Consider the following 21,749-nt stretch of genomic DNA (forward strand, 5'->3'; position numbering starts at 1 on the left):
ATAGATTAGTTCCACATAACCAGTGGGTTCCATTTGGAGCTAGCCATCTAATTCCAGGTCACCTTATCTAATCAGTAGCAAACCAGTCAGTATCCTGGAGCATGATGGTTTGGGAACATGTTTCTAATGATAGCCATCCTAGATGTTGTGTGCTATTTGCCCATGTATCACATGTATGATTCCTTTGTTTCCAACATAAAAGTGCCTTTTGACTGAGCTGCCGAATGGTGGGTGTGAGCCATAAATACGTATCCCAAATTTGATATATACCCTTCTCAGTATAGTAATAAGTAGGATTTCATAACTTAGGCACTAGTTAAGGGGCATCAATTTGTGGGTTTGTAAAGTTAGTTAATATATTAATAGTTTGAGGGTATGAAAAAGTCTGGGTATGTCCTAGTAAATTCCATGTCTTATTGATCATGGGCCAAGAAGAAACATTCTGGTTAGTGATAGATTTATCACAAAATGGGGTATCATTATATATTATTTCTGAAACATAAGTATATAAAGAATGCCAATCAGTGCCTTGTAAAGTGGAAACCCCCAGGGTTTCCTTCACACGGACAAAATTCCACATATCCAACAAACTGTCTGATTTTGAAGTTCAGCATAATGTTGTGCCCATTGTAGAAAGGAATTGTCTGTTAAGACAGATGAACAGAGAACAAAAAGAAAATACACAACCTTCATTGTCATCTGAAGAGGAGTTTGAGATCTTCTACAGGTTTACAGGAGTAAGAAGGTGCATTAGTTTGCTCATGGATTTTCTGTGAAGGAGGAACAGGTTTTATTCTAGATACATGAGTCCAGGAAGAATGTCCCTCTAATTTTGCTGCAGTGGGAGTACATAATATGACCCAATACAGACCTTTCCATTTTGGATTTAAGTCCCCCATTGTACTTGATTTCCAGTCTTTTAAATAAACCATGTCTCCCGGGCTTACATGGGATGGATTTTCAGTTACAGTTGAGTTAATTTTGGGGATCAGGTGATCAGTATATTCACTAAGTGGCTTATGAATCAAACCAGCCTTGAATGAATAGTTTAATAGAGTATTATAATCTTCTTCCAATAACAGGTCCACTGTAAGAAATGGCTTTCTATATAATAACTCAAAAGGGCTGAGTCCTGGAGGTTGTTTTGAAGCAGTTTGTATTCTGAGAAGTCCTATTCGTAAGACAGTAACCCAATTTTCCTGGGTCTCTAGACTAAGTTTAGTAAGGTGTCATTTTAAAGTATGATTAGCTTTTTCTTTTTTTTTTTTAAGATTTGATTTATTTATTTATTTTGAGAGAGAGAGAGAGCAAGCACGGGCCAGGGGGAGAGGCAGAAAGAGAGGGAGAAGCAGATTCCCTGCCGAGCAGGGAGCCTAATATGGGACTGGATCCCAGGACCCTGGGATCATGACCTGAGCTGAAGGCAGCCACTTAACCAACCAAGCCACCCAGGCGCCCTGATTAGCTTTTTCTACCTTTCCACAGGATTGTGGATGCCTGGCTGAATATTTTTAAAGCTGTGCTATTTGTTGAGTTATTTGTGCAGAAAAAGAAGGCCCATTATCACTCTGAAGGGATTGTGGAAGGCCAAATCTAGGAAGAACTTCTCGCAACAAAACTTTGGTTACTACAGGGCGCCTGGGCAGCTCAGTTGGTTAAACGTCTGCCTTCGGCTCAGGTCATGATTCCAGGGTCCTGGGATCGAGCCCTGTGTCAGACTCCTTGTTCAGCAGAGAGCCTGCTTCTCTCTCTCCCTCTACTGAGCCCCCTGCTTCTGTGCTCTCTCTCTCTCTCTGTCAAATAAATAAATAAAATCTTAAAAAAAAAAAAACCAGAACAACTTTGGTTACTTCCATGGTTCTCTCAGTTTTACAAGGAAAGGCCTTGATCCATCCAGTGGAAGTGTCAACGAACACTAATAGGAATTTCTAGCCTTTGCAAGGAGGCATCTTTGTGAAATCAAGCTGCCAGTCCTCTCCTGGATACGTTCCATGCCTTTGGACTGGTTTTAAAAGTGGAGGGGGGCGGGCTGCACCTTCTCAATTTACTTGTGCACAAACAATACAGCTTCGGCAGACCTGTTTTATAGTAGTTGTTAAATTTACTCCATCAAAGATATCTTCAATTAAACATTCTAAACTATTTTTGCCCAGATGAGTAGTCTGGTGTAAACCCTGTATTACCTTCCATTGGTTATTTTTGGGTATAAACATTTTCCTTCATCATTAACAAGCCAGTCTTTTGCATTTTTTTCTCAATATCCCCATTCCTGGGCTATGTGAACTTCTTGGTCTGAATAGACTGGAGTTATGGACTTTATTGTAGTTAAGACTGGTATAAAATTTAGTATTTGTTTATTTTGTGCGGTCTGCTTGGCTGTAGAGTCTGCCAAATTATTTCCTTTATATTCTAAGGTCATGTCCTTCTGATGTCCTCTGAGCTGAGTCCCAGCTACCTCCTGAGGTAGGTGTCCAGCCTCAAGGAGAGTAATTATTTCAGGCCCATATTTGATTGGGGAGTAATAGCTTGATAATAATCCCTTTTCTTTCCAAATTGCTCCATGAGCATATAGTACCAGGAAAGCATATTTGGAGTCGGTATAAATATTAATTATTAGGCCTTTTGCCAATTGAAGAGCAAGGGTTAGTGCTATTAATTCAGCCTTTAAGCAGAAATATTTGCTGGAAGGGTTTGGCCTCAATGGTCTTAATTAAACTAACTATAGCGTATCCAGCTTTTCTTTCCCCCTTATCCAGGAAGCTGCTGCCATCCGTAAACCAACTGTCATCTGCATTTTCAATAGGGGAATCTTTCAAATCTGGTTTGCTAGAATAAACAAGGTCAATAATTTCTGAGCAGTCATGTTCTAACACAGAGGTATGATGGTCAGGTCCAGGCATAAAGATAGCTGGGTTTGAAGTTTGATGGGTTTTAAGTATTATTTCAGGTATGTCTGAAAGTATAGCCCAGTCTCTAGTAAGTCAGCCTCCCGTCATCCATTGGTGGTCCTTGGTCTCTGAGACATTCTGAACCTGATGTGGAGTCATTACTGGTAAGGACTGTCCCATAAGAAGCTTTGAAGCTCTTCTATCTGGAGGGCTGCGGCAGCCCCTGCCGAAGACAAGCCAGCCCCCCCTGCGTTGCGTTATCAGGTGACTTTGAAAAGTAGCCCACCGGACTTGTTTCATGTCCTAACTTTTAAGTAAGAACTCCCAAATCTTGTCCCTGTTTTCCTGCTACATATAAAGTAAAAGGTTTTTCTAAATTCGATAAAACCAAACCTGGGGCTGATGAAAGTTTAGTTTGTAATGTCTGAAAGGCTATCTCCTAGGCTTTAGTCCAGAGTAAAGTTCCTTCTTCATCAGGACCTGTAATTGAATTATATAATGGTTTGGCTAAGAGCCCAAATCCAGGAATCCACATGTGGCGAAAGCTGGCCATGCCTAGGAAAGTATGGAGTTGTTTCTTTGTAGCTAGGGGCCCAAGATCTTACATAGCTGTTTTTCTATCAGTAGACGGGGTGTGGTGTTAGTTCATATCCCAAATATTGTATCTTTTGTCTAGATAGTTGTGCCTTTTTAGGCGAGATGGGATACCCTCTGTCTGCCAAGAAATTAAAGTTAGAGAATTACTATCAGATGTTTCCTTTGTGGGTCTACAGATTAAAATGTCATCCACATACTGAATTATAGTCCCTTGAGGCAAGGAGATATCATGGAGATCTTTGCTAAGTGCAATCCCCAGCAAGTGAGGACTGTCTCTAACTTCCTGTGGCAAGACTGTCCAAATTCATTGAGCAGCCTGTGGGCATGAAGATGAGACTCATTCAAAAGCAAACAGTAGCCCTTTCCTCACTTAGAGGGATGCAAAAGAAGGTGTCCTTTAAATCGAGTACCGTAAACCAGTCTTTCCTATTTTGGGGGTTCCTCCTCCTAGTCATTCTGTTGAGGGGTGGTTGAGGGAATGTATAGAATCCAAATTATTGACCACAACCCAAGCAAGATGCACCTGTTTTCGAGGGACCTTAGGGTTGCTGGCCTCTTGTTTTCCCAGCCTGTCTTCTGGGGGAGGGGCCTGCTGTGCTGTTACTTAGGCAACCCTGTTTGGGCAGAGTTGCCCTGCCCCCTGTGGTGGGGGATGGGCTCAGTGAAAACCGGTTTTCTAGGGCTTTTGTTCTCTGGTGGCTTTCCACGTCTCAGAGCAGAAGAGACCATTTCCAACCCTCTGCCTCAGAGCAGAGAGATTGCAGTCTGTTCTTCAGTGAGCTCTCCAGGCCACACTATCTCCATTTCCTTTTGTGCTGCTATAAACTGCAGCATCCTGGGTTGTGCACCCCTCAGCAGCTCTCCCAGTCCTCGCCTCCAGGTTGGGGCACTCTCTGCCCTTTGTGCTTCTAAAACCACCAGTTTGCACTCATGGCCCTGCAGCTCTAGGTTTCTGTCCAGGGGGCTGCCCTAAAGTCCTTTCCCTGCCCCTACCGGTCTGCGAGTCTGTGCCCTGTCCCCAACGCGGGAGGCTATCGCTCACCGGCGGTGTAGGATCCCGGCAGTGTAGGATCCCTTCGGCTTGGCTCCCTCCCCCTTCCGTTTATCCTCCGATATCTGCCCTCAGAATCACGGCTCCCTGCTTCGTACCTCGAAACCAACTGCCTGCAATATTCTGTTTGTAGAGATCCAGATCTATCTTCTTACATCTCAGGCTGATTTTGTGGGTGTTCAGAGTTGTCTAGTAGATATCCAGCTCAATTCTGGGGACAGGTTGGAATAGGGTCCCCTACTCCTCCATGACCTTTTCCAGTCTCTATCAATGAGTTTATTAATTGACATACATTTTGGTGCTCCCAAGTTGGGGGCATAAATATTTACAATTGTTAGATCTTCTTGATGGATAGACCCTTTAATTATGATATAATGCCCTTCATCTCTTGTTACAGTCTTTGTTTTAAAATCAAGTTAGTCTGATATAAGTATGGCTACTCCAGCTTTCTTTTGACATCCATTAGCATGATAGATGGTTCTCCATCCCCTCACTTTCAGTCTGCAGGTGTCTTTAGGTCTAAAATGAGCCTCTTGTAGGCAGCATATAGATGGATCTTGTTTTTTCATCCATTCTGATACCCTAGGTCTTTTTCTTTTTTTAATTTTTTTATTGTTATGTTAATCCCCATACATTACATCATTAGTTTTAGATATAGTGTTCCATGATTCATTGTTTGTGCATAACACCCAGTGCTCCATGCAGAACATGCCCTCCTCAATACCCATCACCAGGCTAACCCACTCGGATCTGTACCTCTGAAACAAATAATGCAATATATGTTAAGAAAGAAAAAAAGAAGAAGAATGTAGCAGGAGGGGAAGAATGAAGGGGGGGAAATCGGAGGGGGAGAAGAACCATGAGAGATAATGGACTCTGAAAAACAAACTGAGGGTTCTAAAGGGGAGGGGGTTGGGAGAATGGGTTACCCTAGGTCTTTTGATTGGAACATTTAGTCCATTTACATTCAGAGTGATTATTGAAAGATATGAATTTAGTGCCATTGTGTTACCTGTAGAGTTGGTGTTTCTGGTGATATTCTCTGTTCCTTTTTAGTCTTTGTTGCTTTTGGTGTTTCTTTTCCCCACTCCAAGAGTCTCTCTTAATATTTCTTGCAGGGCTGGTTTAGTGGTCATGAACTCCTTTAGTTTTTGTTTTTCCTGGGAAACTTTTTTTTTATTTTATTTTATTATGTTATGTTAGTCACCATACAATACATCATTAGTTTTTGATGTAGTGATCCACCATCCATTATTTGCGTATAACACCCAGTGCTCCATGCAGTACATGCCATCCTTAATACCCCTGAACAGGCTAACCCATCCCCCCACCCCCTCCCCTCTAACACCCTCACTTTGTTTCTCAGAGTCCATAGTCTCTCATGATTCATCTCTCCCTCCAATTTCCCCCCCTTCATTTTTACCTTACTTCTCCTAGTGTCCTCCATGCTATTCCTTATGTTCCACAAATAAGTGAAACCATACGGTAACTGACTTTCTCTGCTTGACTTATTTCACTTAGCATAATCTCCTCCAGTCCCATCCATGTTGATGTAAAAGTTGGGTATTCATCCTTTCTGATGGCTGATTAATATTCCATTGTATGGACGACCTGGGAAACTTTTTATCTCTCCTTCTATTCTGAATGACAACATCGCTGGACAAAATATCCTTGGCTGCATATTTTTCCCATTCAGCACTTTGAATATACCCTGTCCCTCTATTCTGGCCTGTCAAGTTTCTGTGGACAGATCTGCTGTGAACCTGACTGGTCTTCCCTTGTAGGTTAAGGACTTTTTTTCTCTTGCTGCTTTCAGGATTTTTTCCTTGTCTGTGTATTTTGCGAATTTGACTATGATATGCCTTGGCAATGGTCAGCTTTTGTTGAATTCAATGGGAGTTCTCTGTGCTTCTTGGATTTTGATGTCTGTGTCCTTCCCCAGATTAAGGAAGTATTCAGCTATAATTTTTTGAATAGACCTTCTGCCCCTTTTTCTCTCTCTTCATCTTCTGGGACTCCTATGATACGAATGTTATTGTGTTTTAAGTAGTCACTGAGTTCCCTAAGTTAACTTCATGGTCCATTACCTTTCTTTCTCTCTTCTTTTCAGCTTCATTATTTTCCATAATTTTATCTCCTATATCACTGATTCCCCTCCTCTGCTTCATCCACCCTCATTTTTATGGCATCCATTTGGGTTTGCCTCTCAGTTATAACATTTTTAATTTTGGCCTGACTGGATTTTAGCTCTTTTATCTCTGCAGTAAGGGATTCTCTAGTGTCTTCTATGCTTTTTTCCAGCCCAGCTAGTATCTTTATAATTGTTGTTTTAAGTTCTAATTCAGACTTCTTACTTACATCTGTATTATTTAAATCCTTGGCCATGAGTTCTACTTCCTACTCTTCTTTTGGGGTGAATTTCTCCATCTCATCATTTTGTCCAGAAAAGAACACAAGAAACAAATAAAACAAAACAAAAACAAAAACAAAAAAATGAAAAATAAAACAAAATAAAAACCAAAAAACTAAATCCTGAGTGTATTTTGGTCTGCTTGTTAGAAGAACCTAGGTCCCAAAATAATAATAATAATAATAATAATAATAAAATGAAAATAAACAAAAATATAAAATATATATAAATTAAAAATAAATAAAAAAGGAATTAAAAAATAAAATAAATGAAAAAAAATAAAAAAATTAAAAATAAAAGTAAAAAGGAAGCTAGATATTATTTCTCCTAGAGCTGAAGCTTTGCAACACTCTATGATCAGTAGACTTGGTGCAAGTGAGTTGTTTGAGCTGGTCTCCTCGGGGAGGGGTGTGTTGAGCTAATTCTCGGGCTGACTTGTTTCAGTGGAGATAGACCTGCAGGGCACAGAGGGGTGGGACTCAGTGTAAGTGGCTCTGGACTCCACTAGGTGGTGCTGTTTTGCTCCGTGAAGTTTTCAGGGCTGATGGGTGGGATGAATATGGTGTGCTCAGCTCTCTAGCACGAGAGTTGTTAAGTTTGCACCCCCCGCCCTTCAGTGAGCCCTTACAGAAATGCAATCAATCACCCTTCTTGTGTCCCTGGTTTCCGTGTGAATCCTGCATTCGCCCTGCCTGCGTCTGAGCTGTTTTATCTCAGGCATGCAACAGAGTTTCAGAACTCCAAATTTTAGGGACTCCTGCATTGCAGACCCACACTGTTCCTCTGGGGGAGGGTCTTGCTGTGCTTTTGCTGTGTGCTGGCCAGTCCCAGAAAAACAGGTGCACAACCACACAGCAGTCTGCAGTTCATGGCAAGGTGGAATGGAAATCCAGCACCAAAACTCACTGCTCTCAGCCAGCTTTCCTGCACCCATGCCTGGGAACAGCGTGCACGTTGGCACCACTTGTTCTTCTTGCAACCCAGGGGATCCTCACCCGACCACACTGTCACTCCTGGCGCTCTGCCCTGCTTCACCACCTGAGCACCTTTAAGCCTGGCATGTCCCTCACAGTAGTGGACTTCTAACGTTCAGATTTTGCACTCGACTGCCTATAATACTTTGTGGTAGGCTACAAAATCAGGCTCCTTCCCTGCTGCCATATCCACAGCTATGTCTCCCCCAAGTCACCTCTCTGCACCTCCTGCCTTCCAGAAGGTGGCCGCTCTTCTACTTGTAGACTTGCGGTTTTTGTTCTCTCAGAACTCTGATTGACTTCTCGGATGTTCAGAATGATTTGGTAACTATCTAGCTGCGTTGGAAAGAGACAAGCTTATAGGGTCCCCCTACCCCTCCACCATCTTAACTCTCCAGTTTTTTTCCTTTTTAGAAAAGAGTTGATCCCAGTGGGTTAAAAACATCCCAAGGGAGAGTCTTGGGACTGAAGAAGAAGATCCCATGTTTCTAGAAAATTAGAGAAGGTCCATTACCAAAAATTTCCCCCCAACTCCTGGATGGTGTCCCACCAGGATATATCAGAGGTTCCAGGTGTCAAAAGCAGCTGGTGGTGTCCTTCAAAGGAAATTGGTATTGACCACCATTCTTCCATAAAGGCCCCACAGGAGGGATGTCAGGGACCCCCTCCTTCCCCATTGCATTCTAGACTACAAATAGGTGCCAGAGCATGGACTGAAATACCGTGCTGTGCCATGAAGAACCTGCCATTTTTAACCCATGGAAAACACCAGAAAAGCTTTACAACGGGACATTACCCAATTTTGTAACTTAAGTAGTCAGTAGGGGACATTGATGAAAAACAGTAAAGATAGAAATCCATCATGATCTAAGTGACATCCCAACACATGTAGTCTGCACAGCCAGTTTCTCTAGGAAACATCCTTGGTTAGGTTTTAATTCTATTCAGTACTGGTTTTGGCCAGTTCTGAGTGGAGTTTCCTCAGCCCGAAGTGGCTAGGCCAAGGATGTGGAGGGGATCACATTAGACCAATGAAGAGGAAACCTCACATGGGATTCTTAAGTTCAGCAGCTGTGCTGGTCACTTAGGTAGCTGTCTCATGCCCAAGACAGACACCTTTCTATAAGGACAGGAATAAAGAGAGGTCATCAAGTTTCTGGGTCTTATTACCATTCTGGCCAGGGTACTAACTTCTAGCCAAAAGGCAGGCTTTCTCCTCCTCCTAGCGTAGCCACGGGCTAGAGGTTTAGACCTGAGCAATCAACAGGACAGTGTTCAATAAGACCATACTCCTTGAAAAGCTCCTGGAGTCAAAGTAAAGGGAGAGGAGAGGAAATAGTCATCAAATTTCATCAAGGCTCAGAGTCCAGATGAGCAGACTCAAAGCCCCATGTTGGACACCAAATGATGTAAATGATGTGATTTGAAGTTTTGGGTTTGTGAGTGAATGGCTAAGGAAGAATTCTTGAGACATTTTTGGTGCAAAAAGTGATTTTATTATAACATGGGGACAGGACCCGTGGGCAGAAAGAGTTGCACTGGCATTGTGATAGGTGACACCATATACTTTTAGGTTTGTGGAGGAAGGTGGGGTAGAGATAGAGTAAGTTTCAAAGGAATTTTGAAGCGAGCCTTTCAAGATGTTGAAGGGCTACCTGCTGTTAAGATAAGATTACTCTTGGTCTCCAGCAAAGCATCAACATTAAGGCAGCCTCAAGTTCCTCAAAGAAGGTCACGCTCTGCATGTCTCAGGGATCTATCAGTGGGCTGCAAGCTGTAAGATTTGATTTAAGCTAGATTTCTCCTGCCTTGTTTTCCTCATTAGAGACCCAAAAGAAGAAAGGACTAGAGAGACAAAAACAGGTCACCAGAAATACTTCAGTTAGGGGAGCAAAAAGGAAAAAAAGCCCCATGAGGCAAATCAATACCCACATTGTGAGGATTTCAGGAGAAGGATGGATGGACCAGAAAGATAAGGAAATAATGGCCAAGAACTCTCCAGAGCTGGGGAGGGAAATTGACAAACTATGAGAAACGTTCCTGGGGCTGAAACAGGAAATAATTAGGAAAGACCCGTGGACCGCGAGGCTGCAGAGGGCCCCTCTGGGGACCGTCCACACTGGACACAGGGTTTCTGTGTGAGTGGATGGGGGTTTCCGTTTATAGGGCAAGCTCCTGCATGAAGGCTGTGGGGCCCAGAGCACCCATTGCATGGTGGCAGCCCCTGGCCTCTGAGACCGAGCCACTGCCCTCCACCCCATGCTCCTTTGTTTCAGAGATCTTAGTCGATCTCACTAACTGACCATTTGGACCTCTTGTTTGTTTTGTTTTTGTTTTTTTTTCTTCATGAACTTAAATTCCTGCTCTTATGTTAAATTCTCTGATAAAGAGTAAGCCCATGAAACCCGAAGTGCCCTCCACCTTGATCCCAATAAAAGCAGAAGAACCCCAGGCTTGTGGCCCCATTGTGTGGTCCCAGGTGTGTCATGTACTTCCCAGGACATGTGAGTAATAAGCCTCCCCCCCGCCCGCCGCCATGTTCCCTGATGGCGAGGACCACAGGGGCTGATCCAGACACAACACTGGTTGTTGACAGGCTGAGACCCCCACATCACAGGTTCTTGTTTGTGTGCTTGTTCACTCATCCCCTCATCTGTGCAGGTCTGAGTGGCACTTAGAGGGGCCTGTTTTGCTAATCTGCAGAGGGGTTTTGTTTTTGTTTTTTTAAGTAGGCTCAACGCCAAACATAGGGCTGGAACTCATGACCCTGAGATCAAGAATCGCATGCTCCACCAACCGAGCCAATCTGCAAATTTCTATTATTTTCCTCCTCAGCAACTTCAGGCCAGCTTGTATAAAGTTCAAAAGGCTTTTACATCTGCTTTGACCCTTTGACTTTGTGGGGCTCACATCATAAAACATACCTTGACACCACACTCACCAAGTGTGTCTATATTAGGACCTCATGTGACACAAAAGTTAGTATGAATTTAAGGTAAGGAAGGGGGTTTCCATTTGAAAAATGAAGAAAAAGTTATTTATATACTAGAAAATACACAGCTTGGCATTTTCTGAGGACCCAGGCACAGCCTTGGAGATGTTTTTCCTGACAGGCGTGGACCACCGGAAGGTGGCCACCAACATCGGAAACGGCACAGCCCCGAAAGACAAGTGGCATGTAGGAAGGTAGCCACATTCACATTTTGAGAACATAGGCAAGATATGATTATTTTACTTCCTCTTTGTAACTCTTGTGAGCCTTATCTGAGTACCACTATCTGGTCGTTCTTCGCAGATGGGGGAGAAGCCTGGCCTCTGGTGAGATGAGCTTTCCCTGCCATCGGCCAGGCCGGGTCGCAATGCTTCTGCAGCTGCTGCTGCTGACCCTGGGTGAGTAGGGGCCACACAGGGACAGGGGCCTAAGTTCCTAATGTCAGCCGGTGGGGGGAAACCCAGGGGGCTTCTGCCTCCGCTTCCACTTGGGCTTCAGAGACACAGCAGGAGGTGCAAAGTGAGCAGAGCCAGGTTTCCAGGAAAACCAAAAGGCTCTAGAGACCTTGGAGTCTTTTGTGGCCCCTTGGCTTCCTGCCTGGTCCCTCTCCCACCTCATAGGAAGCTGGGATTTTTCTCTCTGCCAAACCACACCTCTAAACCCTCAGAGAAACAATTACTGCCAACATGGGCAAGGGAGGGAAGGTCTGCAGAGCAATACAGCTCCCTTCCTGAGATTTTAAGCCAATATTTAACCAGAGATTGAAAAAGTCGGGGGGTGGGCGCCTGGGTGACTCAGTCGTTAAGCGTCTGCCTTCAGCTCAGGTCTTGATCCCAGGGTCCTGGGATTGAGCCCCATATCAGGGCTCTCTGCTCAGCTGGGAGTCTGCTTCTCTCTCCCTCTGCCTCTTCCCGTCCTTGTGCTCTCTCTCGCTCTCGCTCTCTCAAATAAATACATAAAATCTTTTAAAAAAAGAAAGAAAAAGTAGGGGAAACAGCGCCCAAGAAGTGAGGTTGAGGGGGGAGATAAGGCATCTCTCCCAGCCCTTCTCTGCTTCTGCCCTGCCCAGTTCAGGCCGGAGAAGAGAGGGAGAGCGAGCACAAGCTACTATGTGCATAGCAGGGAGACCAGGGGTGTGGGTACGAGACATTCGCGTTCATTCCATAAATCATAGGCTGTGTTTTTGTTTGGGCGCTATGGGAGGTATGGAATGTGGGGGAAGGAATGGGAGGGAGAGTCTGAGAAGGGGCTGTGGCTGGGATGCTGGGGCATTTCTCAGAGTCTAAGGAAGCGATGGAACAGCATCACCCCATGCTAACCTTTAACCCTTGGCTCTCTCACAGCTTCCGGACAAGAGCAGCCAGGTCAGTATTCCTTTCTCTTTCCTTCCTGCTCTCTGGGCATTAGTCCTCCTGGCCAGCACGCCTGTCCCCGTAAATGCGGGCTGAGGGGATGTGCCAGCATGAGTGGTGCTGCCACTCTGGGGTCACACCTGTTACCATGGCTGGTGAGCAGAACCTCCTGTGATCTCTGCAGCCTTCAGTTCTTTCCCCATCAGTGCAGGGCAAGGAAGCATTTGCAGAGACAAGAGGCTAATGCCCAGAACCTTCCAACTGTCTCTTTTCTTCCCTAAGGACCATCCCCCCACAGCTGTATATTCAAGCTAGAGCCACCATCAAAGGACAGAAAAACAGTTCCCATTCACAGAACAAGTGCTGCAGCCAAATCTTTATACACCTCCAAGGGAGCTCATGTTGCTATCCCACTTCAATTTCTGGTCCCATTTGTCGGTTGCAATCTTATATACAAAGATGATTTCCCAAGTAGCCCATGCCTCTCCATTCAAATTCTTTATACCCTTTCATCTTTTATTGTGTCTGACTTAGATGGAGTGTAGACAAAGGTTGTCTTCTCCATAGAATCTCAAGTTAAACAAAGTTTAAAAGTAATGAAAGCAGAAAAAAAAATGTTCATTATATATGAGCAACCAAGTAGGAAGTGGTTTTTCAGAGTTTAAAAACTACATCCCAGGCCCACCTATACCTTGACAGGAATGTACAGGACAAGAGCATTTCAAAATCAGCCACCTACAGAGGCCCTCATAGTGTGTCCCCAGCTACACATCCCATCTCCCAAGCTTTTCTGAGCCCACCCCAGGGACCTGAGACCTCTCCCCTATGACACCTACCTGCCCACTTCTGGGCTAGGCAAAGGATGAGGAAGAGCAGGTTCTGCCCCAGGCATGTCCCCAGGTTGTATCTGCTCCCTTCCCAGTGGGAATCAGCCCAGCTGCAGGTTGGGCCCTCCCCTGGGTTCAACCCACTTCCCATTCACCTTCACCTGCCTGCACCTTTCTCTTTCCTGTTCAGCAACATCCCCAAAAGCTTTTCTTCTCCTCACACCTCCATGGTCCACAACCTTCAAAGGAGAGAAAGTGACTCTCACCTGCAAGGATCACCATTCTCTGGTCCAGGGATACATAACTTGGTATCACAATGGGGATTTATGGACAAGAGGACCTGAAACAATCCAAATAAAGACGTCTGCACATTACTCATGCAAGACCCAAAGATCTTCCCTCAGTGACCCCGTGCATGTGGAATTTTTATCTGGTGAGGAAAGAAAGGGGTGAGTTTCTGAAATCAAGCTGCTGGGCACATGTCTGAAGGTTGAGTGAATGCAGGGAACCCAGACAGAGTTGTAAGCAGACATGAGGATATCTGATGAGCTGATCCCAGTGGGGAGAATGAGGAGATAGGGCTGTGGAGGATAGCACACTGTCCATCTCCTCCATCCAGAGACACATTAGTAACCCAGAAGCCACCAGACAAAAAGGGACTCAGGTCTGAAGAAAGATATGGTAGAAAATTCCTCTTTTAATGATACATAGGAGGATCTCTTAAGTATGTTTTCTGAAAATTAGTTCACTATTGAGGACAAGGGAGTATTGGGTATTGGGGCTACATGAAATGGTGGTGGAAGACATTTACCGGTGTTTGCAGGGCTGTAGCTCTTCCCTCATGGGCAGAAGTGAGAGTTTGAAGAAAGAGAGAGATGGAATATGTTTGTTCACTCTTTGCAGACTGGCTGATCCTCCAGGCTTCTCACCCTGTCTTTGAAGGAGATGATGTATCTCTGAGATGCCGGGGGAAGAAAGAAGAAGATATTAAGGAAAAGATTTACTACAGAAATAACAAAGGAATTAAGCATGATTATAACTCAGAAATCATAAGACTACATTCAGTGTCCAGGGACAATAGCAAATATCATTGTACTGCTTCTGTGAAATCTTTATGGACGTCATGGAGAACTTCAAAACCTTTAAAGATCCAAGTTCAAGGTAATGGCTACACTCCTGTGGGTAATAGGTCTTGGCAGGGGAAGTGTGTGAGGATCAAAGAGGGAGTACTCATCAGTGGGGACTTCATGAGAAGCCTCTTCTGAGCAGCCATGGGAAGGAGATGGGAGGTGGTTCCATCTCCATGGGTCCCTACCTCCTGACACTCTGCTTAGAACACAGATGCATCTCTCCAGGAGCTCAGAGCCTCACTGCCCTGGAAACTGTGTTTGTTCTCTCTAGAGCTGTTTCCACATCCTGTGCTGAGAGCCAGCTCCTCCCAGCCCATCGAGGGGAGCCCAGTGAGCCTGAAATGTGAGACCTGGCTCCCTCCACTGAGGTCACACATTCAGCTTCAGTTCTGTTTCTTCAGAGAAGATAAGGTCCTAGGATCTGGCTGGATCGACTCACCGGAGCTCCAGATCCTCACCATGTGGAGTGAAGACTCAGGGTCCTACTGGTGCCAGGCAAAGGCAGTGACCCCCAATATCACAAAAAAAAGCCTGAGATCCTGGATACATGTGCAGAGTTGAGTGTCTGTGGGGCAGCTTTTCCAGAGTGAGGACTGGGAGATGAGAGCAGAGCATGACTTCACCTGCTCCCTGAGATAGTGAACATGGCAGAAAGGAGCTGCCAGCCATCCTGCTATCCTTTTCTCTTAGGTTCAACGTTGGCCTAACTTCCCTATAACATTCTCTCCCATCTAAGTTAGGTGATAGTCGTTGTTGATCACTTACTGAGTGTCCAACATGTGGGGGCCTCAAAGACATACAGGGTACATTTTCTCATGGGTCAACAGTTACCAAAAAGCACCAATGACCACGCGAAGTCTGTAGAGGCCCCTATGGGGCTGTCCATGTGTCGACCGAAAATTATTCCAAAATAATAAGAAAAGAGGACGATAAACACAAACTGAAATAGTCAGAGAAGAAGGTGGGGAGGTGGTGCTGAGAGTGGAGGAGCTTTGGAGGATGGAGAGAGGTTTGGGATCTGAATCAAGTCACTTCAGGATACAAGGAACCTTCCCTGTTCTCTCTTTCTTTGTGGTCCATTGATACATCAGAGATGCCTTAGAGATAAAGGTCTGTAAAATTTGACTGTGGTCAACACTAAGTTTAAAAAGAAGATAGACCTGGTCCCCACATTACCCAAGGATGGTAACTATTGTGTGTGGGGACAGGTACTGCTCCCTTCATAAGAATGTACACAATCAAGTCCTTATTTCCCACTTTAGACCTGTTGCTATTGGCTTATTCGTGGCAACCCCAGCCTTCCCCTTGGCCCTGCAGCACCTGCCTTTGAGACCCTCTCAAGACCTTCTCTGTCCTCCTAGGGATCCCTGTGTCTGATGTGAATCTAGAGATCCAGCCCCCTGGGGGCCAGCTGATTGAAGGAGAAGATCTGGTCCTTATCTGCTCAGTAGCCAAGGGTACAGGGACTGTCACGTTCTCCTGGCACCGGGAGGGCACAGAGAGGAGCTTGGGCAGGAAGATTCAGCGTGCCCTGTCAGCAGAGCTACGGATAGCAGCCGCGAGGGAGCAGGATGCTGGGAGGTACTACTGCTCAGCCGACAACTTCTATGGCCCCATCCTCAGTAAACGGATCAGAGTCACACTGAGAAGTAAGTTCCTCCTTCTTTCACTCAACCTTGTCCCCAAGCCAGGGTTTAGGTTCTCTGTCAGCCACTAGGATCTTCTGAAGGAGGCAAGGAACAGAGGCGTGAAGATTTAAATGCCAACAAGGAATGGCAAAAGTGGAAAGTAATGTGAGACAATTTACTTCTTGTGGAGAAGACTGAGTAGTAATGAAAACAAAATTATCTAACATCCCTCCTCATGGTTCAAGGAATCCATCTACTTTTAGGCTCCTTGAGTGGAGCCATTAATCTGTCACAGTGTCAGGGACTCTTTCTGACGGCCCCCTATCTCCCTCAGTTCCAGCGTCCCGCCCCATCCTCACCCTCAGGACTCCCGGGACCCGGGCCGTGGTGGGGGACGTGGTGGAGCTTCGCTGTGAGGCCCAGAGGGGCTCTCCCCCGATCCTGTACCGGTTTTATCACGAGGATGTCACCCTGGGGAGCAGCTCGGCCCTGTCTGGAGGAGGAGTGTCCTTCAACCTCTCTCTGACCCCAGAACATTCTGGAAACTACTCCTGTGAAGCCGACAATGGCCTGGGGGCCCAGCGCAGCGAGGTGGTACCACTCAGCGTCATAGGTAGGACATGTCCTGATCCCAGGTTCATATTCCTCCCACTAAATTATGCTGGATATTTCCTTTATTATCTGGTATACTTGTTCAATTAAAACTGCCCATGAACTATGTTTACTCCCTCAGTTCCAGTGTCCCGCCCTGTCCTCACCTTCAACCCTGCCGGGGCCCAGGTTATGGTGGGAGATTTGTTAGAACTTCGCTGCGAGGTCCAGAGAGGCTCCCCCCCGATCTTATACTGGTTTTATCATGAAGATGTCATCCTGGGGAACACCTCAGCCCCCTTTGGAGGAGGATCATCTTTTAACCTCTCCCTGACCACAGAGCATTCTGGAAATTACTCCTGTGGGGCTGACAATGGCCTGGGAGTCCAGAGCAGTTACATGGTGACACTCAACTTCACAGGTGGGTTGGGGGTACCTGAGCTACGGGTTAGAGTTAAGGTCAATAAATATTTTTCCTACAGACTGTACAAATTCTACCAGCACAAAGAGTTTTTGAACATGCCACCAAGGCTTGGGGCTTCTAGAGATTGTGCTGATTTCATGGGGGAAGGAAAGGGAATGGATTTCAATCTTAGATGCTGACAATCATGTGCCATTATTTTGAAAGTTACAAATTATACTGGAGATAATTTAAGTGGAGGAATCAGAACCTGGAAGAAAACTGCCCTGATAGATCTCTAGCCCCCACCTTCATGTTGTCTAGATCAAAAACACTTGCCAACAGAACTCAAATATAGGTCTTCCCACTTAGGGCTTTCCACGAACAAAGTAATCCAAATCACTGTGGGCGTCATCGGGTGGCTGCTAAGCATGCTTGGCCTTGCTGCTACTGCTTCTTTGGTGAGTCACTTCAGGACCCAAAGGAAATCAGGTGGGTGTCTATGTATTACCCTTTGGAGTTGTGACTTTTGCCATTGCTATAATACTTGGGACTTGTATGGTGTATCCTATTAAGGTCATTATTCTCTTCCAAACACTAGACCCTCAGTTCTACTCACTGGCACTCTGTAGGCAATCGTGACAAAATGGTAGAATACATTTCTCAATGAAGTTGTTACTCCATGTGTTTAATTTGAGATTTAAGTCAGGTAGCAGAATTTTGTTTCCAATTAAAAATTAGAAAGGTAAGTATTTACTATTCCACTCCTGGTTCAAAGCTTACTGAGAACAAAAGGAATAATAATAAAAAGGCTTCCATTTGTAACAACAAAAAATGGGTAATAGCCATGGTGCAAACCATAAACTCTGAGATATATTTGAGTTCCAGTCAAATATCGTGAAATTTGGAAAATTAATGGAGATGCTGAGAATGAAATTAAAATTTCAGGTTTTATTATTGCCAGTATATAGAAATACAATTGATTTTTATATTGATCTTAAATCCTGCAACCATGCTAAATATATACTTATTAGTTCCAATCTCTGTTTTGTAGATTCCATCAGATTTTCTGCATAGGTGATTCTGTCATCTGCAAATAAAGATAGTCCTACTCCTTCCTTTCCAATCTGGGTTACTTTTATTTCTTCTTCTTGCCTTAAGGCACTGGCTAGAACCTCCTGTACATGCTGAATAGAAGTGGTGAGAGCAGACATGCTGGTCTTGTTCCTGATCTTAGGGGAAAGTATTTGGTCTCTCATCATTTACTATGATAATGTTAGCTGTGGATTTTTTATACATGTTTTTTTATTAGGCTAAGGCAGTCCCTACTATTTATAATTTGCTGAAAATTTTTATAGGAAAAATATTTGTCAAATGCTTTTTCGACATTGATTAAGATGATCATATGATTTTCTTTTCTAGTCTATTGATATGGATTTTGAATTTTGAATGTTAAAACAGCCTTGCATTTGTGAGGTCAACTTCACTTGGTCATGATTGTTGAATTTGATTTGGTAAAATTTTGTTAAGAATGCTTGCAACTACATTCATGAGGGATATTGCTTGGTAGCTTTATTTTCTTGTCATACCTTTATCTGACTTGATGTCAATGTAACACCCACTTAGTTACCACTTCTAGTATTTGTCATTCCTTTTTGTGTTTCCATATTTCCATATGGTATCATTTTCTTTCTGCCTGAAGTATTTTTCACATTTCTTACAGTATGGGTCTGCTGGTGAACTTGCCTGGTTGTGTTGCTAAAGTCTATTATATCCTTACTGATTTTCTACTTGATCTATCAATTATTGAAAGAAGGGTATTGAAATTGCCAACTCTAATTATGGATTTATCCATCTCTTCTTACAATTCTATCAAGTTTTGCTTCAGGTATTTTGAAGCTCTTTTATTAGGTGCATAAATGTTTATAATTGTTTATGTTTTTGATAAAATGACCACCTTATCTTTGTGAAATGATATTTTTATCCCTGGTAGTGTCATTTACCCTGAGATAGTCTTTGATATTAATGTATTAATATAAGTAATGTTAATATGGTATTTCTTTTTTTTTAATATTTTATTTATGCATTTGAGAAAGAGAGTGAGAGAGACAGCATGAGATGGGGGAGGGTCAGAGGGAGAAGCAGACTCCCCACTGAGCAGAGAGCCTGATGTAGGACTCGATTCTGGGACTCTGGGATTGTTACCTGAGTCAAAGGCAGACGCTTAACTGACTGAGCCACCCAGGTGCCCCTAACGTGGTATTTCTTTATCCATCTTTTTACTTGTAACCTATTTGGGCCCTTATATTTAAAGCATTTTTTTTAAAGATTTTATTTATTTAAAAGAGAGAGACACAGCGAAAGAGGGAACACAAGCAGGGGGAGTGGGAGAGAGAGAAGCAGGCTTCCTGCTGAGCAGGGAGCCTGATGTGGGGCTCAATCCCAGGACCCTGGGATCATGACCTGAGCCGAAGGCAGATGCTTAACGACCGAGCCACCCAGGCACCCTAAAGCATTTTTTATAAATAGATAGCTTATATTTAATTCTTTTTATCCAATAACAATCTCTACCTTTTAACTAAGGTGTTTAGACCATTTACATTAATGTGATGATAAGGTTAGATTTAATTCTATTATTTTGCTATTTGTTTTCTATTTGTTCCATCTGTTCTTTGTTTTCCTTTTCCTTTTTTTCTACCTTCTTTTACACCAATTGAGTATTTTTTTATGATTCCATTTTTTTTCCCTTTGTTGGCTTATTAGGTATATAATTCTTTGTTTTGTTTACTTTACTGGTTGTTTTAGCATTTATAGTATAGACATCTAACTTACCACAATCTATCTTCAAGTGACATTAGATCACTTCACATATAGTGTAAGAATATTACCATCATGGGGCACCTGGGTGGCTCAGTTGGTTAAGCATCTAACTCTTGATTTTGGCTCAGGTCGTGATCCCAGGGTCATGGGATCAAGCCCCATATTGGGCTCCACGCTCAGCCACAGAGTCTGTGTGAGACTCTTTCTCCCTCTTCTTCTGCCCCTCCCCCCACTCGCTTTCTCTCTAAGAAAGTAAGTAAATAAATAAATAAATAAAATCTTACCAAAAAAAGAAGAATATTCCATCATGTACTCCATTTCTTCCCTCTTAGCTTCAGTGCTATTATTTTTGTAAACACTTACCTGTTAAAGAGACCTAAGTATAATTTAAGAATCTTACATATTTACTTAAGTAGTTACCACTTCTGATGTCCTTCATTCTTTTTTGTATCTCCATATTTCCATCTGGTATTATTTTCTTTCTGCCCAAAAGGATTTCTTTTAACATTTCTAATAGTATGGGTCTGCTGGTGATGAATTATTTCAGCTTTTATATGTCTTTGTTTCACATTCATTTGCGAAAGATGCTTTTGCTGTTGTAGAATTATAGGTTGAGATTTTTTTCTTCTTTAACTATTTTAAAGATTTTGCTTTACTGTCTTCTTGTGTGCATTGTTTCTGACAAGAAATATGCTATCATCCTTTGTTCTTCTGTGACTGTGTTTTTTTCTCTCTAAATGTTTTTTCATGGATCAGGAATTCTTGAATTAATGGACTTTTTTATTCAGTGTCTTGGGTGCCTATAAGGTTTCAATACTTTATATTTTGGGATTACTAAAACTTTACTTTCTGTCTGCCTCTCACTTAGCATAACATGGCATTTCCTTTTCTGTCAGGTCAAATGTTTCTGTCCTCCCTTTCTTAGGGCTTATATTGAAAATCAAGCAAGCAAACAGATAAATAGAACATTTGGATCTCAGTTTAATGAAAAAACTTACACATTTTTCTTAATGATGTTGGTCAAGCATTGTCTTCTTACCCTTTTCTTTTCAGGTCAATCAATAAGCCTCTGTCCTGTTTCTTTGCATGAAAAATGGCACCAACATTTTATGACTGATATTTTAAAGCTACTTAGTATTTTCTTAAATAACATTACATATAAAATTAAGTGTGTATATCATTTTTTTAAAAATATATAAAGAGAATAAGAGCACTAACCCTAATAGTACTCATCATAAAATGTATCATTCATTTAGAGCCCATTATATGCAATTTTGTAGTTTGTCTACTCCCAATTAAATAACTACATTTCAGTTCAATTCAATCAATATTATAACCATATTAGAGATGAAAAAAATGGAGATATTTCATAAGTTAAGTAATCTTTCCAAACTCATATATCTATTAAGAGTCAGAGTTAGGGCTTACTTGGGGGTCTTCCTAGCCCTTGACTCCATATTCTCTCACTGCACCTTGGTGACTTATGGAAGGCTGGTCACACCTCTTACTTCCAAAATTACTTTTCTATTTTATCGTCTATTTGTGTCACTTATTAATTAGAAACATACTAGGAGTGCAGACATTAAAACCTTACTGTTGAAGTTAATAATGTTCAAAAAATAGATTGCTCAGTCAATACAACAACAACCAACACAAGGAAGTCAAGATTACCTACTATCATTTTATGTGATCCATGAGAACAGGAACCCAGGAGGTTCTGACGTCCAGATCTAGAGGAAGTGTTGTTTTAAATAACAAACTTAGTAAGAAATTCTGACAGTCCACCAATCAGAGGGTATCTGTCTTTCTCATCTCAAAATCTTGCCAACTGTACTTCCCTTATAGCCAAGTCTTCCTTCTCATTATCCATCAGCCTTCTCAGGGAGGAGCTCAGCCCTTTCCATTTTTTCTAAAAGATTATTCTGTCTGCTCCTTAAGCCTGAGTTTATCCAACCAGTTACCAAAGGGAATGATAAATGTATTGACTCTGTGATTGAACTGCCTGGATGAAAATTCCAGCAATATAACTTGCCAAATACTTGATATTTGGCAGGTAAATTAAACTCGCCAAACCCCAGTTTCTTTATGG

General features: G+C 43.1%; 1 protein-coding gene across 1 annotated transcript in view; it reads left to right on the forward strand.

The window, feature by feature from the left end:
• LOC116627470 (Fc receptor-like protein 2) overlaps positions 1-21,749 on the forward strand; it is a 56,346-nt gene that overhangs the window by 30,022 nt on the left and 4,575 nt on the right. The window contains exons 7-8 of the mRNA XM_032397232.1: positions 16,184-16,462; positions 16,583-16,861. Coding sequence (XP_032253123.1) covers positions 16,184-16,462; positions 16,583-16,861 — 558 coding nt within the window. The remainder of the gene's footprint in view (positions 1-16,183; positions 16,463-16,582; positions 16,862-21,749) is intronic.

This window comes from Phoca vitulina, unplaced genomic scaffold (genome assembly GCF_004348235.1).
Source record: "Phoca vitulina isolate PV1807 unplaced genomic scaffold, GSC_HSeal_1.0 scaffold97, whole genome shotgun sequence".
Lineage (NCBI taxonomy): Eukaryota > Metazoa > Chordata > Mammalia > Carnivora > Phocidae > Phoca > Phoca vitulina.